General features: G+C 31.7%; 1 protein-coding gene across 1 annotated transcript in view; it reads left to right on the top strand.

The window, feature by feature from the left end:
* The window catches only part of SYK (spleen associated tyrosine kinase), a 178,803-nt gene that overhangs the window by 132,243 nt on the left and 21,229 nt on the right, over positions 1-25,331 (top strand). Inside the window, 6 exon segments of the mRNA XM_074280678.1 lie at positions 156-224; positions 4,480-4,576; positions 6,218-6,395; positions 8,106-8,315; positions 19,033-19,222; positions 22,278-22,418. Coding sequence (XP_074136779.1) covers positions 156-224; positions 4,480-4,576; positions 6,218-6,395; positions 8,106-8,315; positions 19,033-19,222; positions 22,278-22,418 — 885 coding nt within the window.

Raw genomic sequence — 25,331 nt, 5'->3', positions numbered from 1 at the left:
AAAAATTTTAAATGATCATTAAATTGAAAATTAAGGGATTTATTGGTAAAATTATTTCTAAAAGCAAGTTAAACAAGCATCTGTCATAGAAGATATCCGTTGTTTTTTTTTTTTTTGAAAAATTTAATGTTCCTTTTTGACATTATGGTTTCTAGAGTTGGTCAACGGGTGGATTTATCTCAAGAATCAAATCATACTCCTTCCCAAAGGCTGGCAATAAAAAGGTGCCTAATGCATATCATGTTTGCTGGTTTCTGAATAAGTGGTAGGATGTATTCACACTCAGCTCCATGCCTTTTCCTGTTTGTTCTAGTTAAATGTATAATTGTCTACTAACATTCTGAATATAGAGATCCTAATGCAGTCTATTTTTCAACTTTCATTCTTCTTTATTATCACTGACATCATCTTTATCAACAGTGATTGAGATGCAGCCTTGTTTTACTGAAGCACATTCTTTAGCTGTCTTTATCCTAGGCATATGATGTGCTTTTTATGTCAGTTTTTAAATTTATTTTATGTCTTTATTTTTTTTTTTGTTTTGGTTTTTTTTTTAGTTTTGTAATTACTTAAATATAAACTAAAGAAATTATTATTCCTATCAGAAACCAGATGATATCTTTGAAGTAAAGTTTCAATATTAATTGGTGAAGTAAAATTTTGTATTATTATGGTAATATATATGTAGATAGATAGATAGATAGATAAACTTTTTTTTTACCAAAAAGAAAAATTAGACTTTATAATTGAATATGCCAAATCATTAAAGCCTTCAGATCTTGTAGTTATTTTATTATGGCTATAAATTTTAAAGCTTTTAAAAATACATATTGTAGAAGGTAGAGATTGTGAGATAGAAAAAAGTCATTTAAGAAACAGTAATTTTAATATTTTATTTGTTTTCTTTTTTCTATTTGATTGATTTCTAAAGTGAATAACACAAAATTCCAGTTATTGTGATTAGGCTTTTCCTATAATAAAGTTTTCCCCCCAATTACTTAAAAGACTAGTTATATGAGTCATTCTTATCCTAAATGTGACTTCTAAATAATACATTTTAATAATACTTAGTGTCTATTTCCTTTCATGTGTATTTGTAAACTATGTAAAACAATTGAAATTAAGATGTATACTTGGAGAGCAAGCCTAAAGAATATGCATGATTCAATATACTCTTCCCAGTATATATAAGAAATTTCTAAAACAAAGGCTGTTTTAGTCCTATTGACAATACCAAGAGAAATGAAGTACATATCTTTTTAAACAGGACATCAATGAATTTTTCTCACTTTGGGGGTCATGGCCTGCACACTAACTGATTCACACTCTGTATATTCAGCCTATTCATTAAGGCTATCTCCTGAAACAAAAACAAAACAAAAAACAAAAACAGATAAAAAACTCCTATTTAATTTATTTTCTTGGTACTTATTAGAAAGAATGAAGGAAACCTTTGTCATATAGTGCAGTTTTTATTTTATTGCCATAGTTCATAATTATCTTTGATGTAATTATGTAAAGAGTTTGTAATTATCTTAGAAATTTTGTTATCTTTAGTAGTCAACCAGTCAAGATATTTCAGTATCCCTATAGATCAAAATAATACCTTTTGTGATAGAACTCCCGTTTGGTCATTACTGTTGCCTATTTAGGAAAACAGGCCTAATCAATAAGAACTGAATATAGCATCCTTTATTAAGACATGGATTATCTATAATAGGTTTTTAAAAATATGGTAGTACTGTGAAAGTAGATAATGAGATGTCTTAGTGGATTACATGCTTAATCTGGAGTCAAGAAGACCTGAGTTCAAATTTGACCTCAGAAACTTAATAGCGGACACAACCAAGATGGCACAATGGAGGGAGTACTGGTACTGAAGTCAGGAGGACCTGAATTCAAATTTGGCCTCAGACACTAATATTTACTGGCTGCGTGACCCTGAGAAAGTCACTTTATCCAATTTCCTCTCTAAAAGAAAAGAGAGAGAGAGAGAAAAAAAAATGAGGGAAAGAAGGAAGGATGAAAGGAAGGGAGGGAGGGAGAGAAGGAAGGAAGGAAGAAAGAAAGGAAGGAAGGAAGGAAGGAAGGAAGGAAGAAAGGAAGGAAGGAAGGAAGGAAGGAAGGAAGGAAGGAAGGAAGGAAGGAAGGAAGGAAGGAAGGAAGGAAGGAAGGAAGGAAGGAAGGAAGGAAGGAAGGAAGGAAGGAAGGAAGGAAGGAAGGAAAGAAAAAGTCATTGTTCTTGTTAAAACTTTCCTGGCTGGGCATATGAGCCTAGAAAACCAGAAGACCTGGATTCAGATTCTACCTTTTTTGCTTACTAATCATAGAAAAGTCAGAAGAATCCAGATAAAAAAACAAAAACAAAACTAAAGTCTTCAATGTACAATTCGATAGCAATAAAATGAAGAATTTGAAAGAAATAAAGGATTATATATATTATACATATGATGTTAACTTTTTTATACTTCTTGCAATAGTACTATATTGTTCTCATATAAAGTTGCAACACCCTCTTTTTAGACTCTTCTGTTCATAAACAATTGTTGATAAATTATATTAAGAACTGTAACAAATGTGTTGACTTTGTGTATTTGCCTCAATAATGTTATATCAATTAAAAAGGAAAAGATATCTAAATGTAATTTAAGAAAAGATTGCTTGTCTCATCCTTTGTGTTGGTTCACAACACATTTCAATAGCAATATTTATTCCAGATTCGCATAGTAGCTAATGTCTAACCCTAAATACACAAGGAAATTGAGGCTCGTGCACTGCTTGACCTTGGGACTTTTGAGCCTCAGAAGGGCTAATGCCAATAAAGTGTATGTATTAAGTTCACTTTCACTTTGGTGAGCCTGTAAGAATTCAGAGTCATCAGACTGCCTAAGGAGAAACCTGGGTCAGGAATGGACTAGGTCAGAACTTTCATGCTGATAAATAGTGAGATTGGACCCATGAGTAATGGCTGCTGTACTTTCAGAATAGGCAAGATAGAAGGATTCCATTTCAAAAAAAATTAAGATCAAACAAAGTCCCGGAAAAGTTGTCTATAAATTTATCTATAAATATCTATAAATTTAAATTCAAGATAATTTCTTGTATTGAAAGAGTCTTTTCAAGAGGGCCTTTATTCCCTTTGCTTTATTTATTATTTGTCTTTAAAATGGCAAATGACCATGTTAAGCTTTCTCCTTAGCAGTGCTCTAATTGTTTGAAAAAATTATGTGTTTTCAGCACATATGCCTAGTTTATTCTTTGTTTTATTCATGGAGTAGACCACCTACTTTTAGTCTCAGTCTTAGGCACAAAATAATTTTTTTGCTATATCATACCTTTTCCATATATACTTTTTTTCCCCCCCTGAGGCTGGGGTTAAGTGAAACTTGTCCAGGGTCACACAGCTAAGAAGTGTTAAGTGTCTGAGACCAGATTTGAACTCGGGTCCTCCTGAATTCAAGGCTGGTGCTCTATCCACTGTGCCACCTAGCTGCCCCTTTTCCATATATACTTATTAAAGAAATCATGACAGACACCTATACCAGAAATTTTAAAAGGCTATATAGCATAGTTTTGAAAGCATTCAGTTCTGTTGCAGATACTTTTCTTTAAAAATTATAATTATTTATTACATGACTATAATTTTTATTTTCCTCACCACTCTTTGCTTTTAATAAACATACGAGTGTTCATAATGTCAATTTTTTTTTATTGTAGACAAGTACACAATCAATTGATCTCAACTCATCAGTTAATTATGAGGCCTTACCTCTTGAACAAACCACCCAGTATAGGTCTTAGAAGCCTTTAAAATGCTAGCTTTAAAATTGAGTGAACTATAGAGGAGAAGATCCTGACCTGCTGGCATTCCATCATAGAAAGGAAATTATATTCGAAAAACCAGAGAATATTGTAAAATTTTCCATTATTTTAGTAATAGAAACACCTTGTCATGCAAACTCAGCTAATCTAGAAGAAGAGTAGGTCCTAAGGAGAAAGGTTTGGGATTTTTCCCTTAGGCAAATGTGATTTTTTTTTTTTTGTGGATAGTCTTGACTTAAAAAATTAGAAAAGAATTTTCTTTATGTTAATACCTTCGAGGAATATATGTCCATTCCTTTCAATTCCTATTATCCTATATCTTGCCAGTCTATATTATGTTTGTGGCAGAATGGAAAACAGCACTGAATGGAATCAGAAGACCTGGCTTCAATTCCCCATTCTTCCTTATTACTTGTGTGAATTATGTCCTAAGAAAGGCTTTCAAATATTTACAGTGGTTTTACATTTCCATATTATATACTTTTTAAAATCAAAATGTGCCTAAGCAATAACCTGGAGACAAAATTTTATTTAAAAATTTCTGTCTGTCTGTAATTCTTGTCTATGTCTTTCTTGAATAAATTATGCTATAATAAATAAATAACAGATCAAATATATATCCATGATGTATATTAAATGTTTCATCTTGTACTTTAGTCACATCCTCCCAATGTTAACCGGGCAGACAGTTCAGTAGAACTTAATCCTTATGTGTTACAGAGGACAGATGGTACCACTTTGGGAGCTGAACTAGGTAGGTAAAATCACATGCTCATTTAACTCCTTGTTTTCTGTAATTTCTGTATCCTCATGGTCATCTTTTCTTTCTCTCCATATTCTCCTGATATGAACATCCATTTGGGTATCTCATATCTTTATATTATCCCCTAATATGTCACCTCACTGACTGACTCCAGTTTCATCTGGATATAACAATTGTATTCTAAAACATGTCAAAAATGGAACCATCTTCAACCTCCAAACCCATCCCTTATTCAAACTCATCTCTACTTTCTCACCTTTTCAATCTAATTTCTATCTTGCTGCCAAAATAATCTTTAAAAGGTAAAAGTCTTAATTAATCATGTATTTCTTGTCTGTACATAAATCCTGTTGCTTCTCAGATCAAATATAAAACTTTCAAATGAACATTTAAAGCCTTCCACAATGGGTTTATTAGCTTTTTCCAAAGCTGACATTTCATCTTCCATATGAATACATTTTCACAGATATGTTTCATTCCTTCAGTTTTTAGAATCCCTTGCTTTAATTAAGACTTATGTCAGTGGTCAACTCCTTTCAGAGAGCTGGATGCAAAAGAAAAATAAATCATGGCATGATAAAGCTGTTGGCTGAATTTAATTTCAAGAATAAATTCAATAGAAGATAAAATTCAATATGGATAAATGTAAAGTTTCTCTTTCATAATCTGTTTCATAAGTACAAGGTGGAAGAGACAATTTGTCTAAAAACATTTGAAGGATTATATTTGACTGCAGTATTCACAAAAGATGATAGCAGTGTGAGATTGCATTCTAATGTATTCTTCAACTGAATTGAGTTATAGTTAGAAGGAATAAAGAAAGGAATTAAGCTTATCTTAATAATGGCTAGAACAAATCTCATGTACTGTATTCAGTTCTGGGCACCATAATTTAAAAATGTATATATATATATATATATATATATACACCACATTTTAAATATTGGTACAAGACAACTCTGAAAAATTATTAATTTGGAAAATACTTTGATGTGCAATATCAATAAGAGCGTATAGAAACATCAGAATTTGAAATAATGAACCAGAGTTTTGTAGAGTTTAAATAATGCTCTTATAGGATGCACAGGTACTTTTAAGAACCTATATCAATGTCAAGACCATTAAATAAGTTAGTGTTTGGTCTCCTAGTGTTCTTTTTAAAATGTAAATGGGCAAGGATAATTTTCCAGGTGGCAGATTTTTTGTTTGTTTTGATAGTTGTATTATGATATTGTTTATTTCATCAATGATGAATTGCATAAGTTAACAATTTACCTCTCTCATTTCTCATTACTATTTAATTAAAAGCATCTTATCCCATTAGGATCAGTGTAGCACACAGAAGATGATAGAATAGATCTTATATTAAATCTTTTGTCCTCTGCTCAATAGAATCAAAATCTGAAATACTGCCTCAATAGCCTAAATATTTGTTTATCACAATTTTCCTAACAACTAGTCTAAATAAGGAGTAACTTTAATTTTTTAAAGTAACATTAATATTATCATGGAATGCCATTTGCTCCACATTGGAAAAATAATAGGTAGCAAAATATGTTTATTCAGTTGCATTTATAAAGGGAAACTCATCCTCTAGTGGGGTTGGTGAAAATGTGTTTAAATGATTTGCAGACATGCAGAGGGAAGCCTTACCAATGGACACTGCAGTTTATGAAAGTCCCTATGCTGATCCAGAAGAAATCAGACCCAAAGAAGTGCGTCTGGACAGAGCATTGCTAACTTTGGAAGAAGGAGAGCTTGGCTCTGGTAACTTTGGCACTGTTAAAAGGGGTCGGTATAGGATGAAAAAGTAAGTTGCTGTTTTCAGTCATGTTCTCAAATGTATTTGCTGTCTTTATAGTATTTATTAATTAAATATATATGTGTGTGTGTGTGTGTGTGTGTGTGTGTGTGTGTGTGTATAAAGAGAGAGAGAGAGAAAGAGAGAGAGAGAGAGAGAGAGAGAGAGAGAGAGAGAGAGAGAGAGAGAGAGAGAGAGAGAGAGAATGAGAGAATTATCCTCCTAGCCCATTTAAATGCAAAGGATAGCATTATATGGTTAAATCCTCACTTGACTTTGGTGTGAATTTCTGGTACAATTAATATGTAATGCAATTATATACACTACACAGTGTTTTTATTATAGTAGGCTTTATGACATGGCTCTCTGAAGGCAGTGATAAGTCTTCAGAAAGTGGCTGAGTTCATGTGCATCATGTTTTGACTTAGTTTATTTAGACTAGACTAGATTTACACTTAATTGGATATAGACTGTCCTAGAGCTACACATAAAATTCCTGAAAGTCCTTATCATTTGTTTAGTTTAGTTCATTTAGTAAAACACATGAAAGAAAGGTGAAAGTATTTTAGATTTAGATTGCATAATTTTATTCACATAAAAGTGAGTTCAATAGGAGTATAGGACTTTAAAACTAAAAGATACAAATAGACAAATATAATAAAGTTTGTAATTGCCCCCCACACTGATCCTTTTTTTGGTAGTAGACTGATTTAAAGTTGTCTCCTTTTCTTTGTGTATTCCTGAATCTAAGATGAAAGACCCTGTTCCTATCTTAATTAACTTTTGGATTTTTCCAAAGGCAAGATCTAAGATAGGCAAAAAACTGATTTAATAGTACAGTAAAATATATATTTTTGAGCTAAGGTTTACAATTTTTAAATTAGGAAATGATCATTGCTTCTTTCTTTTCTCCTTGTGTCAAAGCTAAGAACCAGATTAATTATACCAACCTATATATATTTTTAAAGTGTTTTTATATTGTACTTAAAAGAAAACCATGACTTTACATGTTATATTTGTTTTGCTATTTTTCTTTTTCTTTTTCTTTTTTTTTTTTTTTTTGAGGCAGTTGGGTGCAGGGTCACACAGCCAGGAAGTGTTAAGTGTCTGAGGCCAGACTTGTACTCAGGTTCTTCTGAATTCAAGGCTGGTGCTCTATCTACTACACAAACTAGCTACCCCTGTTTTGTTTTTTCACTGTAGATATATAGTAGTACAGATGTGTTATAAGTTAAATCACTGTTCATGAATTGCTGTGTTAGGGAAAAATATGTTTCAAGTTACAAAAAAAAACTATTTAAAATTGAGCCATTAGGATATAATCATTTCACAAGTTGGGGAATTATTCTGTTTTTTTTTTTCTTAGCATTAAATTTTCTTAATTATGTCTTAGTATATATATGATGCATCTGAAAATGAAAATAACCCCATATTTCTTTTTAAAAAATAATTCTTTAATTCCAACTTTTCCTTGGAAGTTTTGCCTCTCCCTTGCTTTCCTCAGTATGGGAGAAGGGTTGAAGTAGAAAGAGAAGTATCAAGGGAAAAATTTTGAGGAAGAAACTGATTAATCCTTTATTTCAAAGGATAACTTATTTTCATTCAATGATAGAGAGATGGATAATTCTATATCATTAATAGCAATTAGGAAATATGTCTCATAAGGTAATATCTAAAAATGTAAATGTGTATGTATGTGTGTTTGAATTTGCTTTGTAGAGGTGACAAATTAGTGGCTGTAAAGATCCTCAAAAATGAGACCAATGACCCTGCAATTAAAGATGAGTTATTAAGAGAAGCAAATGTTATGCAACAGCTAGACAATCCTTATATTGTCCGAATGATTGGCATATGTGAAGCTGAATCCTGGATGTTAGTCATGGAGATGGCTGAACTTGGTCCACTCAATAAATATCTGCAGAAAAACAGGCAAGTTTATTCTAATTATTCAATATTTTGGAGAATTCCCTAGTAACAATATCAATGCTATGTTTTCTTTAGAGGAGAAATGTCGATCAAACAAACAGACTTCACTGAAGCTCATAAAACTCCTAAGTGTTACCCTAGCCAGATTAAAATATAATTGAGAAATACTTAGCAAAATAAATAAAAATACATTAAAACATAGGTAACATTAATAAGGTTTTATGTCGATATGTGGCCCACAGGGGTCCTTATTTAATGATTTCTATTTGAATTTTACACTACTCTAATAAGATTCATTAACAGCATATTACAAATATTTCTAAAATATTTGCTACTATTCTTTTCTCCTTTCATATAGGAACCCATAAAAATGTTAAAGCTAAGGAATGCATAAAGGGAGAATTTCAGTAAATTGTTTCTGAAGGTTCATATTCTGTCTTATTACATTCAGCAAAATTCTAATTCTGTGCCGTCTTGGAAATGTCAAGAAGTGAGGACTTGATTTATGGTTTTTGTTTTCAGTATTTCATTTTGTTTAGCTTATGCTAGCCAAGTAAAGCCAATCACTTATAAGATGTTTTGACAAGGCATGCTTGCTCATTGGGTTAAATCACTTTGAGACAAATATTTGGGTAAAGCATTCTGTAAGGCAGTACAAAATGTTCTGATTCTGACATTAAACTGGCATCCATGTTTATGAGTTTATGAATTAAATTTTGCATTAAATCCTTCCCAAAGTTTTGTATAGTGCACTTACTGTTAACTGATTTTAATACTAAAAGCAAACAATTACCACAATTAGTGTTGATATGAAGCATCTCTATATCTTTTTTGTCCTATACTAACATACCACTACATAATTGTAAACAGTTTTAAGGAAGAATGATAGCATGGAATGATGAAGACATTATTAAAGTGTAAAAGAATAGTCAGAATAAATATAACAAAATAATTCAACTTATTTTTGTAGCTGAAAATTTTACAATAAAGGATCTCCCAAAATCTCAGAATAGTTTTGATTATCTTATCAAATTGGAAAAATAAAAGAATATATTTTGTGTATCTCCTTCCCTCAGGGCTTCATGTATCTGTGTGTAACAAGAACTAAAACATAAATCTAATTGACGTTACTATAGTCCTTCACTTTCTTGAGTTTCCAAAGGTGATTGAGAGAATTAAAAACAAAACAAAACAGCTTATCCATTTTGTTCACATCATCCTCCAAAAATATATATCTTTTCTACCCTCTTATTTTCCTGTAGCATAAATCTCATAGGTAATGTTAAATCAAGAGCTAGGTTTGCTTCCTTTTAATTTCTTAAAACCTTTTTTTCAAGATTTCTGAAACTGGTTGTTTTGGAAAATCGGATTTAATTAATGACTTGTGGTATATAATTTGCCAAGGTTTACCCTTGCCACTCTTACCTATTGCATCCTAAGACGGGAAACTCTTGAAAGATTTCTGGGGATTGAAACAAGATGCCAGAGTAGAGAAAGCATTTAGTTGAGCTCTCCCAACATTCCTCTTCAAACAATATTTCTAGAGTGGCAGATCTAAGGAAAGATCAGAGTGAGACGTTCTTCCGACCCAAGACAACATAGGAGAGCAGAAAGAGAGGTTTGTAATGTAAGGCTGGACTGGAGCATACATGGATAAAACCATAATGGTGGAAGCAGGTAGTGGTGACAGAAGTAGCAACAACTTCAGGAACTCTCAAGCACTGGACCAGATGTTTTTGGCAATTTCATTGCTTATACCAACTTCTGGGTCAAGAGACTTGACTAACTTTTAGTCAAGAGAGAATGGAAACTCTAAAGGGTACTCACTTCAGGTCCCAAGGGATCAGGGACCCTGAGGAACATTTTTGTTTCTGGTTCCAAGAGTGAAGGGGTCCTGGAGAGCAGTATTGATTGCAATCCCAAGAGAGCAGGAACCTTTGCTCAGTAAAGACCAGAGTGCAGACTAAAAGAACAGTATTTATACCTCTTTTCAGATCTCAGCACTTTGAAAGTACCAAAAAACAAAAAACAAAAAACAAAAAACCCTTCTAAACCCTAAGAAATAGTTCTAAAAAGAGGAGTGTGAAAAAGTCTGAAGCTTGAAACAGTGCCACTCTCTGCCACTACTTACTTTGGGAACTAAGTACAATGCTTAAAAAAAGTCTCAATCAAGAAAGAGGGTGAAAGAATGAACAAATGACAAAAAAGAGCCTCTGTCTTGTTTTCCCCACTTAGTTTTTTGGGTGAGAGGTGAAATAGAAAGAGAAGCATCAACGGAAAAATGCTACTCTAGTGATAAGAAAGATCAAGAAACAAATGCAGAAGAGGAGAATGAAGTCAAAATAGCTACAAGAAAATCCTCAAAGGAAAATATGAATTGGCTATAAGCCCAACAAGAATATTTGGAGAGCTGAAAAATGATTTTCAAAATCAAACAGGAATGGTAGAGAAATGAAAGCAAAAGAAGATAATTATTAAAATAAAATTATTGTCCAGTCTTCATTTTTTTTCTTTTCCATAGTTACATATAAAATAATATACTTTTTATTTGGTTATACATACATTCATTATACATTCATTTTAAAATATATTTCTATATGAATCATATTGGGAGAGAAAAATCAGAACAAAAGAAAAAAACATGAAGAAAAAAAGTGAACATAGCATATGTTGATTTATATTCAGTCTTCATAATTCTCTCTCTGGATGCAGATGGCATTTTCCAATCAAAGTTTATTGGCACTGCCTGGAATCACTAAACCACTAAGAAGTGTTTCATAGTTAATCAATGTATACAATCTTACTGTTGCTGCATACAGTGTTTTTCTGGGTCTGCTTGTTTCACTCAGCATCAGTTCATGTAGATCTTTCCAGGCCTTTTTAAAATCAGCCTGTTCGTTATTTTTTATAGCAACAATATTCAATTTTTTCTATATACCATAATATATTCAACCATTCCCCAGTTAATGGGCATCTACTCTTTTTCCAATTCTTTGCCATCACAAAAAGAGCTGTTCGAAATATTTTTTACACAAGTGGTCTTTTTCCTCTTTTATGATTTCTGTGAGATACCCAGTAGTGGTACTTCTGGGTTAAAGGGGTGCACGGTTTTATAACCCTTTGGGCATAGTTACAAATTGCTCTCCAGAATGGTTGGATCCTTTTACAACTCCACCAACAATGCTTTAGTGTCCCAATTTTCCCACATTCCCTTCAACATTTAGCATAATCTTTTTCTGTCATCTTAGTTAATATAAGAGGAATAAGGTGGTACCTCAGAGTTATTTTAATTTGCATTTCTCTGATCAATGGTGATTTAGGGCATTTTTAAATATTTTTAATATAGCAGGCTTTAATTTTGTTATCTGAAAATTGTTCATATCCTTTGACCATTTATCAATTGTGATATGACTTGTAGTCTTATAAATTTGACTCAGTCCTTTGTATGTAGAAATAAGGTCTTTATCAGAAATATTGGCTTTAAAAGTTGTTTCAAGTCTAAATCTTCATTTTGACATTATTTTTCAAATGAGGTGTGAGATGTAGGTCTATGCCAAGTTTCTGACATATTTTCCAGTTTCCCAGCAATTTTTGTCAAATACTTGAGTTCTTATCCTAGAAGCTGGGTTTGTTAAACAATAGATTAATATAGTGATTGATTATTGTGTCATGTGTTCACTGATTTACCACTCTTATTTCTTAGCCAATACCAGAAGATTTTGATGTCTGCTACTTAATAATATAGTTTTAGATATAGTATTGCTAGGCTATCATTCTTTGCTTAAAAAAAATACTGTTGATATTTTTTACCTTTTCTTTTTTCAGAAGAATTTTGTTAATATTTTACTAGCTCCATAAAATAATTTTATGGCAGTTTGATTGGTATGGCACTGAATAAGTAGAATATTTTATAATTGTCATTTTTATTTCATTTGCTTGGCCCACCCATAAACAATTCATATTTTTCCAGTTTTTTAGATCTGAATTTATTTGTGTAGAAAGTATGTTTCAATTGTGTTTATATATTTCCTGGGTTTATCTTGGAAGGTAGACACCCAAATATTTTATTTTGTCTACAATTATTTTGATTTTGAGTTTATTTTTTAATATGTTAAGATACATGTTGAAGTCATTATATTATGTATATGTATATATATATTTACATGTATATTTACATATACATGCTGCACAAGAAAAATCAGACTAAGAAGTGAGAAAAAGAAAAACTGAGAAAGAACACAAAATGCAAGAAATAACAACAGCAAGAGTGAGAATGTTATGTTGAACCACAGGTCCAAACTCAGTTCCCATAGACCTTTCCCTGCGTGTAGATAGCTCACTGAACAAATGGAACTACTTTGAATCGTCTCATTGTTGAAGAGAACCATGTCCTTCAGAATTGATCATTGTATAATCTTCTTGTTACCATGTATAATGATCTAGTTCTGCTCATTTCACTTAGCATCAGTTCATGTAGGTCTTTCCAAGTTTCTCTGAAATCATTCTCCTGCTCATTTTTTAACAGAACAATAATATTCCATAACATTCATATACCATAATTTATTCAGTCATTCTCTAATTGAGTTTCCAGTTTCTTGCTACTACAGAGAGGCTGCCACAAACATTTGTGCACATGTGGGTCTCTTTCCCTCCTTTAAAATCTCTTTGTGATATAATGACAGTAGAAACATTGCTGGATCAAAGGGACTGTGCCATACACAATTTGATAACTTTTTGAGCATAGTTCCAAATTGCTCTTCAGAATGGTTGTATCCATTCACTGTTCCACCAAAAATGTATCAGTGTCCCAGTTTTCCCATATCCCTCCAACATTCATTATTATCATTTCTTATCATCTTAACCAATCTGATAGGTAGTGGTATGGCAGAATTATCTTAATTTGCATTTCTCTGACCAGGAATGATTTGGAGTACCTTTTCATGTGACTACAATAGTTTCAGTTTCTTCATCTATAAATTGTCTGTTCATACCCTTCGACCAAGTTCTCTATATATTTTAGAAATGAGGCCTTTATCAGAACCTTTGGATATAAAAATGTTTTCCCAGTTTATTTCTTCCCTTCTAATTTTGTCTTCATTAATTCTGTTTGTACAAAAACTTATAAACTTAATATAATCAAAATTATCTTTTGTTATCAATAATGATCTCTAGTTCTTCTTTTGTTACAAATTCTTTCTTCCTCCACAGATCTTAGAGGTAAACTATCCTATGTTTTTCTAATTTGCTTATGATAGCATTCTTTATGATCGTGAACCCATTTCAACCTTATCTTGGTATACGATATTAAGTGTGGGTCCATGCCTAATTTCTGCCATACTAATTTCCAATTTTCCCAGTATTTTTTGTCAAATAGTGAATTCTTATCCCAAAAGCTGGGATCTTTGGGTTTGTCAAATACTAGACTGCTATAGTTATTGACTATTTTGTTCTGTGAACATAACCTATTCCACTGATCAACTTCTTTATTTCTTAGCCAGTACTAAATGTTTTTGATGACCACTGCTTTATAATATAGTTTTAGATCTGGTACAGCTAGGCCACCTTCATTTGCTTTTCTCTTTATTAATTCCCTTGAAATTGTTGACCTTTTATTATTCTAGATGAATTTTGTTGTTATTTTTTCTAGGTCAGTAAAATAGTTTCTTGGGAATTTGATATAGAACTAAATGAATAGATTGGTTTAGGTAGTATTTTCATCTTTATTATGTTCATTCAACCTATCCAAGAGCACTTGATATTTTTCCAGTTGCTTAGATCTGACTTTATTTGTGTGGAAAGTGTTTTGTAGTTTTGCTCATATAGTTCCTGACCCTCCCTTGGCAGATAGATTTCCAAATATTTTATCCTATCTACAGTTATTTTAAATGGAATTTCTCTTTGTATCTCTTGTTGTTGGATTTTGTTAGTGATGTATAAGAATGCTCATGATTTATGTGGATTTATTTTGTATCTTGCAACTTTGCTAAAGTTGTGGACTACTTCTAATAGTTTTTTAGTTGATTTTCTAGGGTTCTCTAAGCATACCATCATATCATCTTCAAAGAATGATAATTTGATTTCCGCATCATCTACTCTAATTCCTTTAATCTCTTTTTCTTCTTTTATTGCAAAGCTAGCATTTCTAACACAATATTGAATAATAATGGTGATAGTGGGCAACCTTGTTTCACCCCTGATCTTATTAGGAATGGTTCCAGTTTATCCCTATTACATATGATGCTTGCTGATGGTTTTAAATAAATGCTGCTGACTGTTTTAAGGAAAAGTCCATTTATTCCTATATTCTCTAGTGTTTTTTAATAGGAATGGGTATTGGATTTTATCAAATACTTTTTCTGCATCTCAAGATAATCATATGGCTTTTGTTAATTTGGTTATTGATATAGTCAATTATGCTAATAGTTTTCCTAATATTGAACTAGCCCTGCATTCCTGGTATAAATCCTACTTGTTTATGGTGTATTATCCTGGGGATGATTTTCTGTAATCTCTTTGCTAATATTTTATTTATGAATATTTTACATCAATATTCATTAGGAAGATTGGTCTATAATTTTCTTTCCCTGTTTTTGTCCTACCCAATTTAGGTATCGGTACCATGTCTGTGCCATAGAGGAATTTGGTAGGAGTTTTTCTTCCCCTATTTTTTCGAATAGTTTATATAGTATTGGAGTTTATTATTCTTTAAATGTTTGGTAGAATTCACACGTAAATCCATCTGGTCCTGGGGATATTTTCTTAGGGAATTGATTAATAATTGTTCTTTTTTTTTTTTCTTCTAAAATGGGACTCTTCTGTTAATCTGGGCAACCTATATTTTTATAAGTATTCCTCCATTTTCACATAGGCTGTCAAATTTATTAGCATGACGTTGGGCAAAGAAACTCCTAATTATTGCTTGAATTTCTTCTTCATTGGTGGAAAGTTCTCTCTTTTCATTTTTGAGTTAATAATTTGGTTTTCCTCTTTTTTGAATCAAACCTTTAGTTAAAGGTTTATCTATTTTGTTGCTTTTTTCATAAAATCAACTCTTAGCTTTATTTATTTATTCAATAGTGTTTTTTTTTTTGTTTTGTTTTTGTTTTACTTTCAATTTTATTGATCTCTCCTTTATTTTTAGAATTTCAAGTTTGGTATTTGATTGGAGGTTTTTAATTTGTTCTTTTTCTACCTTTATTAGTTGCAAATTCAATTCATTGGTCTTCTCTTTCTCTGTTTTATGTAAGTAAGCATCTAGAGATAGAATTTTCCCCTTATTACCACTTTGACTGCTTCCCACAAATTTTGGTATGTTGTAGCATTTTTATTGTAGACACAATTATTTATTGTGTCTATGGTTTGCTGTTTCACCTATTCATTCTTTAGGATGAGATTATTTAGTATCCAATTACTTTTTGGTCTATTTTCCACTGGCCTTTTATTGAATGTAATTTTTATTGCTTTTGCTTGATCGGAGATTAGGATGGCTACCCCTGCTTTTTTTGACTTGACCTGAAGCATAGTAGATTCTGCTCCACCCTTTTACCTTTACTCTGTATATATTGCCCTGCTTCGAGTATGTTTCCTGTAAACAACATATTGTAGGATTCTGGTTTTTAATTTAATTTAATTTAATTTAATTTAACACTTTATGGGAGAGTTCACCCATTCACATTTATAGTTAAAACTACTAATTCTGTACTTCCTGCCATCTTATTAACCCCCCATTTCACTTTTCTTTTTTTTCCCCTTTCCTTCCTCCCCAGTATGACCACTTTGTGCCTCAAGCAGTCCTCCCCCTTTAGAGACTCTTGCCCTTTCTTATACCTTCTCGTACTATTCCTGTTTTCCTTTCTATTTAGCCTACCCCTTCCCTTTTCCCCTTTCCCTTCCTACTTTTCTATAAAGTGAGAGAAGTTTTTTTTAGTGATATCTAAAATTAGATATCAAATATATCTAATATTCTTTCTTTGAGCCAAATCTGATGAGAGTGAGATTCACTTGATATTCATTACCCTCCCTTCTTTCCCTCAATTATTATAGATTTCAGCTTCTTGCTGAGATGTAATTTCCCTCATTTTACCTCCACTTTCCCCTTTTTTCTGGTACAATCCTCTTTTCACCTTCAGTTTCCTTTTTATATTATAACAGTAAAATCAGATTATACATGCACTCTCTATGTATATCCATAACAGAAGTACAGTTCTCAAGTTTTTGTTTGTTTGTTTGTTTGTTTTTTGTTTTGCCTTTTTATGTTTTTCTTGAGTTCTATATTTGTAAGTCATTTTTTTTGTTTAGCTCTGGTCTTTTCATGAAAAATAATTGGAATTCACCAGTTTCATTGAATTTCCATCTTCTTCTTTGAAAGAAAATACTCAGTTTAGCAGGGAAATTTATCATTGGCTGAATAAGTAATCCTTATTGTGGCTCCTTGGTATTTGAATTGTTTCTTTCTGGCTGTTTGTAATATTTTTCCTTAGTACAATAGTTGTGAAATTTAGCCATGATATTCCTTGGAATTTTGATTTTAGGGTCTCTTTCAGGAGGTGTTCGATGAATTTTTTCAGTGGTTATATTTTACCTTCTGATTTTACCTGATATCAGGGCAGTTTTCTTTGATGCTTTCCTGAAAAATAGTGTCTAGGCTTTTTTTTTTTTCATCATATATTTCAGGGAGTTCAATAATCCTCAGATTGTATCTCCTAGATCTATTTTCCAGGTCAGTTGTTTTCCCAATTAGGTACTTTACATTTTTTTCTACCTTTTTTTTTTGGGGGGGGGGGTTTGCTTGACTGATTCTTGTTGTCTCATTGAGTCATTCATTTGCATTTGTCTGCATGTAAATTCCCTATTTATCCTATTCTCTCTTTCCCTTCACCTTTTCCCTCTTCAAAAGTGTTTTGCCTCTGATCAGCTTTTTTTCCTGGTAGATCTTCTTTTCTATCACCTTTCTTCCTTTCTGTATTCCTTTCCTCTCCTACTTTCCTACAAGGTAAGAAAGATTTCTATACTTTTGTGGAGTGTGTATGTTATTTTCTCTTTGAGTCAATTCTGATGAAAGTTCATTCACTCCCTCTCCCCTCCCTTTCTGTTTTTTGCCTCTTATGTCAGGTAATTTATATGATTCCACCTCTCCCTTTCCCTTTGCAATACTCTCTCACCTTTTGACTTTAAAAATTTTTTTAGATATTTCTTTCCATTCAACTGACATATGTGACTTTTATTTATAGATACTTCTAACTGAAAATTGAGTCTAATGAGAAAGTTATTATGTGTTATAAATATCATCTTCCAATGAAATAATTTAAACAGATAAATCTTGTTAAGTGCCTTATTATTTCCATTCCTAATTACCTCTATCACTTGAGTCTTGTATTTGAAAATCAGATTTTCTATTCAGAGCTGGTCTTGAAAGCTTCAAAGCTGCTTGAAAGATCTCTATTGCATAGAAATTTTCCCTTTTCCTCTGAAGGATTATATCAACTTTGCTAGATAGATAATTCTTGGTTGTAATCCTAGCTCCATTGAACATCGTTCCAACCCTCTGATACTTTAATGTAGAAGCTGTTAAATCTTGTGTTATCCTGAATGTGACTCCACTATACTTGAATTGTTTCTTTCTGTATATTTGTAGTCTTTTCTCCTTGACTTGGGAGTTTCAGAATTCGGGTATAATATTCCTGGGGAATTTTCATTTTGGGGTATCTTTCAGGAAGTGATTGATGGATTCTTTCAATTTTGATTTTACCCTCTGGTTCTAGAAAATCTGGACAGTTTTCCTTGATGATTTCTTGATATCCAGGCTCCTTTTTTTTTTTTTTAATCATAGCTTTCATATAAACCAATAATTTTAAAATTATCTGTCCTGGATCTATTTTCCAGGTCAATTGTTTTTCCCAGTGAGATATTTCACATTGTTTTCTATTTTTTCAATCGTTTGGTTTTGTTTTATTGTATCTTATTTCTTATAATGGCATTAGCTTCCATTTGCTCAATTCTAATTTATAAGAAATTATTTTCCTCAGTGGTCAAATTTTGCTTTTTAAAGCATTCTCCTAATTAGCTTTTTGAACTTCCTTTTGTATCATTCTCAATTCTTTCTTTAATTTTCCCTTATTTAATATTCCCTTATTTCTCTTATTTGATTTTCACATCCCTTTTGAGCTCTGGTGTGGGCTGAGACCAATTCTTATTTTTCTTGGAAGTTTTGGATGTAGGAGCTTTGTTATCATCTTCTGTGTATTTTGATCTTCCTTGTCATCTTAGCTTTCTGTGATCACAATCTTTTTTGTGTTGAGAAGATAATTATAAAAGATCCATCATGAAAAATATTTTCCACTTTCAGAGAGAATGCAGATTTAACCATGCTTTTTTAAAACTTTATTTTTTGTTTTCTTTGTCTGCATTTTCATTTGCAACATGACTAATATTGAAATATGTCTCACATAACTTCATATATAAGATTGCTTTGTTTCTCAGGGAGACTAGTAAAGAGGGAGAAAATTTGGAACTCAAAAATTTTTTAAATGATTTTTAACATTTTTTATGTAATTGGGAAATATTAAATAATTAAAATTAATTTAAAATTATTTTTAAAAACAAAAATAAGAATGAATTTTATTAGAGTTATTTATATGAAGGAAGTTTTTGTTTCAGTATTTTTTTTTCTTATCATAAAAATGAAATATTGGCCTACTAAGGACCTGTTTATTATTTTCAGGCATGTCAAGGATAAGAATATCATAGAACTGGTTCACCAAGTTTCGATGGGGATGAAATATTTGGAGGAAAACAATTTTGTACACAGGGATCTGGCTGCAAGGAATGTCTTATTAGTTACTCAACATTATGCCAAAATCAGCGATTTTGGACTTTCAAAAGCACTTAATGCTGATGAAAATTATTACAAGGTAAGTATATTCAGTCTATGTCATTAGTAACTAATCCTTTAAAAAAAAACTGGAATTCAGATCTACCTTTCTGCAATGATTTTATTAACAGTAGCATTTTAAAAAATTATTTGAAACCAATTATATGCCAAAAATGTCCTTTGTCATGAGAATTTTTGTCTCCTACAGTCATATAAGACCTTTTGTAAATTGTCAAATCATTGGTCTTACACCTATTGCTCCTTTTTTTTTTTTTTTAACCCTTTAATGCCATCTCTATAAAACAGAGAAAAAAAGCAAAATCTTTTTCTTTTCTTTATGGGTGCCCCTATCCATTGTTAGCCATGTAATATCTTACAATGATTACTCCTTTAAATATGTGTAATTAGGAAGTTATAAATTATTTTTACAATATACACAATATTTATATAATTTATACAATATAATACAATATATATTTATATAGATCGAATTTGGTGGAAATGATGGCTTGTGTTCTTTTACTTATGGTAAATAAATTTATAATTTTATAGTTTAATAGTAGATAATAATATAGTAATAGTGAACAGTAAAATACAAGTCATGTGTATATGTATATATATATATGTATATATTTGTCCATATATTTAAAGGGAAAATTTTTATGATTTATTTAAAATTTTTTGAACTTCAAATGGTCATTTTTATGTACATAGAGCAAAAAAGCCCATAGTTTGTACACAAATCTATAGAACTCTTGCTTGTCTTTTAAAACATATTTTTAAAAATTTAATGTATCTATCTGAAAACTATGCAATTTATTTTTTTTATTCTTTTTGTTTTTAATTTTATGCATTTTTAAAAAGCTGCTTCAATGACCCTGTTTGTTGCTCTATCCTTACCCTTCCTCTATTTCTTCATCTTCAAGCTGGAAAAAAGAAAAGACAAAAAAATCCCTTTGACTAAATATGTATAGTCAGGCAAAACAAATTCCCACATTGGCCATATGTGAACATCTATGTTTTACTCTGTATCTTTGGAAGGGTAGTTGGTCAATGTATTTATTAGAGTTGTTAATCTTTCAAAGTGTTTATTTATAATGTTGCTATTATAACATAAATTGTAGTCCATATTGATATCACTTCATTCTGCATCAATTGAAAGAGTTCTTTCCAAATTTCTCTGAAATTGTCCATTTTCTCACTCTCCCTATCTCTCCAACAATTGTCCTTTTTACTCTTTGCCATTTATAACAATATGATGGATATGAGGAAGAACTTCAGAATTGCTTTAATTTGCATTCTTTAATTTTGAAGTTCTGAAAATCCATTGATCCTCAAAATCCTTTCATGGGGTCTACGAAGTAAAAAATGTTTTCATTATAATATTAAAAAATTAGTTGTTCATTAAAACACTGCCTTCTGTTTCATCTATATATCTGTGTGAGGCTTAATTTTCTTGATATTTTTAAACAAAAAGAGCATATCCCAAAAGGTTAAATAAAGAAGCAGATATGAGAATCCAGCTATCTTCTATTAAGTCAGATATTAAAGAATTTAGCAAAGTTATGTAAAACAATATAACTTTTCTCATAATTTTGTTATTTTTCATAAGAGATATCTTATATATACATGTTAATATATGATGAGTTTATTGTTATTTTAAGTAAACTAATAAAAATTTTTAAAAATTAATGAGTTTTTGGGCAGTTAGGTGGCACAGTGCGCAAATTTGTAAAGTGCTGTTGTCTCCAGAAGCTGCCCATCGCTCTCTGGGAGGAGATCTGCTGTGTCAACTCAAATCTCTCGGACAGATTCTTCTTCCTGTAGAGAGCCGACTTCCCTTCCTGCAGAGAGCAGCCTCAAATCTCGTCCAGACAAAACTCTGCCTCTCCTCCAGAGCTGCCCTCCTTTATCTTCCCAAAGAATGGGCATGGGATAATCCAAGGACTTCTGGGAAAAATTACTTCAACCAATGAACTTGCTCCTCCTAAGCATGCAAGCTCTTCCCCAGGAATTCAAAGGGGTTGAACTCCTAGTAAAGACCAGAACTAGAGAATTGTTAAGTACAGCTTAGCACTTAGTAAGAACCTAACATCTCCCCCTGTCTTTTGATTTAGAACATAGGGTGGTCATGACCTTGAAACATAAATCCATCACCAGCCCTGAAGTCAGGAGGACTTGAGTTCAAATGTGATCTCAGACACTTAACACTTTCTATCTGTGTGATGTTGAGCAAATCACTTAACCCCAATTGCCTCAGAAAAAATTTTAAAATGAGTTTCAATTTCTAATCCTTAATATATATATATATATATATATGTTTATATATATATATATATATATATATAATCCAGCTTTTTAAAATTCTTGACAATATTTAAAATTTTAAAGAGTTCTTTAAATTTTTTTAAAAAGTTTGAAACCTGCTTATCTAATTATTAGTGATTTAGAGCATTTCAATGATTGTTAATAATTTTGATATATTCCTTTGAAAATTGCATTCATATCACATTGACCATCTCAGTTTCTTATATCTTGGAAAGGACAACTTTGTCAGAGAAACATGTTGTGAAAAAATTTTCCCCAAGTTTCAGTTTCCCTTTTCATTTCATCTACATCCGTTTTGTTTATGCATTTTTTTTTACTTTTATACAATCCATTCTTCTTTACCTTATGTCATGTACTCCTTCCCTTATTTAGTCATGAAGATCCTCCAAATACAGTGTTGTTGCTACTTCTTGTTGTTTTATATGTTATTGTTTTATGTGTGCCTGTTTCCTCAAAGTTGTTAAATTATAAATTGGAACTTTCTAAAGAGATTTGCAGGGATGTGGAGATTGAAGTATTAAACTGCAAAGAGTTTTCTCTCTGAGGAAGAATCACATTGCTCAGTGAACCTATTTGTTGCTATAGATTCTATGATTTTCCATTGCCACAGGAATACTTTGGGTTTATCCCCTTTATTAAAATTAATATCTCAGGATTTCTCTTGTTTCTCATTTGTCTTTTCTTATAGTGTGTGTGTGTGTGTGTGTGTGTGTGTGTGTGTGTGTGTATCTATCTATCTATCTATAAATAAAATCATTTGTTCTTAGGCACAAACTCATGGAAAGTGGCCAGTCAAGTGGTATGCTCCGGAATGTATCAATTACTACAAGTTCTCTAGTAAGAGTGATGTTTGGAGCTTTGGAGTGCTAATGTGGGAAGCATTTTCTTATGGACAGAAGCCTTATAAAGTGAGTTATTGTTAATTGGTTAGTTTATATTTAATTAGGTACCAATTCACTCAGGTAAGTAGCAAAAAATAAATCAAGTGAGAAATAAGGCTCACCCTACTGTATTAAAAATGGCACAAGTTGATTTTAGATGTGCGTTGCATGAGAGAATCATCTTCAGCCTTTTTAAATTAGAATTATTTTATTGAACTTTTCCACTTGGCATTCTGAAATGGAAATTTTTCCATACTATAAGACTAGAACAATACCATCAATTTCTTATTCTATGTGCTTGAGTATGGGAGCTAAATGATGGCTATTTTTTTTTACCTGTGATTCAGAACTAGAAACAACTAATTTGAGGAGTTTCTTTGTAGTATATTAAAATCAAATTTCTAGCAAGTTATTTTCTTCTCTACAATTATACTCACCATTATAGAAATTCTCCACTAAGGTGTTTTTTTTTCTAATTCTTCATCATTTCATGGAGATAATTTTGAGTTGTTCTCAAAGATTCTGCCATCAGCATGTGAATTCTACTGCCTGTTGTCAAGTTCAAACCTAGGTAGGTGTAGAGAGCCTTATCACCAGAAGGTTGATAGTTTTTGGCTTACAGATATGCTACAAAAGCATGGGATGCTTTCAGTTTTTAATATTGAAGTATAGAGTGAAATTATGGATTTTTTGAAGTATTGAAAAACTTTTAATTGAATTAATCCTCTGTAATAGCTTGGGTTCTATTACATAATGTGGCTTTTCTTTTTGGATCTGCAATCCTGTAAGATGATACTGGAAAAAAAGAAAAGTTAATTTATAAGATGATATTAGAAACATAGTTTTATCCTCATCTTAGAAATGAACATACTACTATAAATACTACTATAAATAACATAACAATCCATGAGGGTTACTGATGAGTTGTTATTCATTATGTTTCTTTTAATCTGATGCCTGAGTAATTTCCAGAGAGTTAAGTTAGATAAGAAAAAAATTTCACCCTTTCTTTCTTTTATATATACTCTATCCAGATTTATTGCTTAAGCCAGATTCTGGTTATTTACTTGGACTTCAACATTCCAACATTTCCTTAAATAACCAAATTTCTTCATTCACTCTGAAAGACTGAGGTCTGATTTATTCCTCCATTCTTCTTCAGAAACACACAGAAAAATAGTTACACCCTCAATTCCCTAGTAAAGAACTGTGAAATGCTTTTACTGTCTTTTATCCTATCTCTCTATGCTTTATTCCTCTTAAACCTATTGTTCTCACTATGCAATCTCTCTATTCTTCAGTATTTCACAAGATCATCACTCTTGCTCTGCCTGCACTCCTATTACTTCCTAATCTTGACCTTTTTAATGAGCCAGTTTAAATAGACATCAGTCTTCACTCTCAAAACCTTTTACTTCTTTCACACCCTGACAAAACTCACACCTTTACAAATTTTAATCCTAGATTGCTCCCAGCTTCTGCCTTCATTCCTACTCAAATTCTATTGATTAGAATTGGAGGTCATAAAACTTTGTTAATCATGTCTACTAAATTTATATTTTAGCTGATCTTAATAGGATTTTCATTTTGAAAATTCAACTCTTTCATTCTTCCCCAATTAATTCTCTATACTATTGATGACTGTGGACTATTTAAAATGTTTTCTTCTTCCATCAGGTGTTTTACAGTCCTCTCCCAGTTGTGTCCCTCACCTAAATGACTTGACTAAAGAAATCATTCACCAAAAGATCCCTTTTTTCCTTTCTTCCTTTTATCACTATTTCTTGATATCATCCATTTCATCCTTTCCTTTGTCACAGACTTTTTAAAAAAAAATCCATTTTCTTCAACAAAGCCCACCCTTTTAATACTCTGCTGATCTAATCATTTCCCTTCTTTGACAGCAATATTACCTCTCTCCACCCCCAGTTATGTCTACTCTCTATAATATTTAGTCTCTACTACAGATTCCTTCCCTATTGTCTATAAGGACTGCAGGTGTCTTTACATTAAATCCTACTATCCATGATAATTATCATTCTATGTCTATTCTTTTTCTCTTAGCCAAATTCTTTTTAAAAGCCTTCTACATTCTATGTCTTTTAATCTCCACTTATTCTCTTTTTTATCCATTGCATTTTAGTATTTAACAACCTCCTCATGCACTTGAAACTGCTCTCTTGATTGACAAATCTATTGAGCCTTTCTCAACCATTATCCTTCTTAATCTCTCTGAAGGCTTTGACAAATGTTGACCACACTTGCCTCCTCTTTTCTCCTCTCTGGACAGAGAGCCTCCGATTAGCCTCACAGATATCTGACTGCTCCTTCTCAGTCCTTTTGGCTGATTGTTCATCTACTAACTTTAGTTTTTCTTCAAAGCTCTGTCTTTTGACAGAGGGGAACATTTTGTTCTCACTCATATATTCAACATAATTTGGATTTTAATCACTCTTTTCTTTAACTTTAATTTGGGCATTTCATCGATACACATGGGTTCAATTTCTATATTTACACAATCCTATTGTTTTCTAAATTTTAATCCCACATCACAGAATGCTTATTAAACATTTTGAATTGGAGGTTTCACAGATGTCTTATACTCAAACATGAATTTGAACTTAAAACAGAATTTATTATCCCTATCTCAGAACCTACCCCTTACAAAATTTTTTTTGTTGTTGTTGACTACACCACCATTTTTCTGGTGACTTCGTTTACCAGCATTGTTGTTATCTTTAATTTCTCACTCCAAATATTTGATCAGTCACTAATCTTGTTCTTATCTCTACATCTCCCATACCACTCACATCTCCCACACCACTCACATCTCCCTCTTTCTTCTCACAACATTACCACAATAGTTTAAACCCTTGTCACCTCTTGTCTACACTGTATCTCATTTAATTTTCCCATCTCTATCCTCTATCTTATCCTCCA

Source organism: Sminthopsis crassicaudata, chromosome 1 (genome assembly GCF_048593235.1).
Source record: "Sminthopsis crassicaudata isolate SCR6 chromosome 1, ASM4859323v1, whole genome shotgun sequence".
In the NCBI taxonomy this organism is placed as follows: Eukaryota; Metazoa; Chordata; class Mammalia; order Dasyuromorphia; family Dasyuridae; genus Sminthopsis; species Sminthopsis crassicaudata.
The sequence above is the reverse complement of the archived record's forward strand: the minus strand, read 5'-3'. Positions and strand labels throughout refer to the sequence as shown.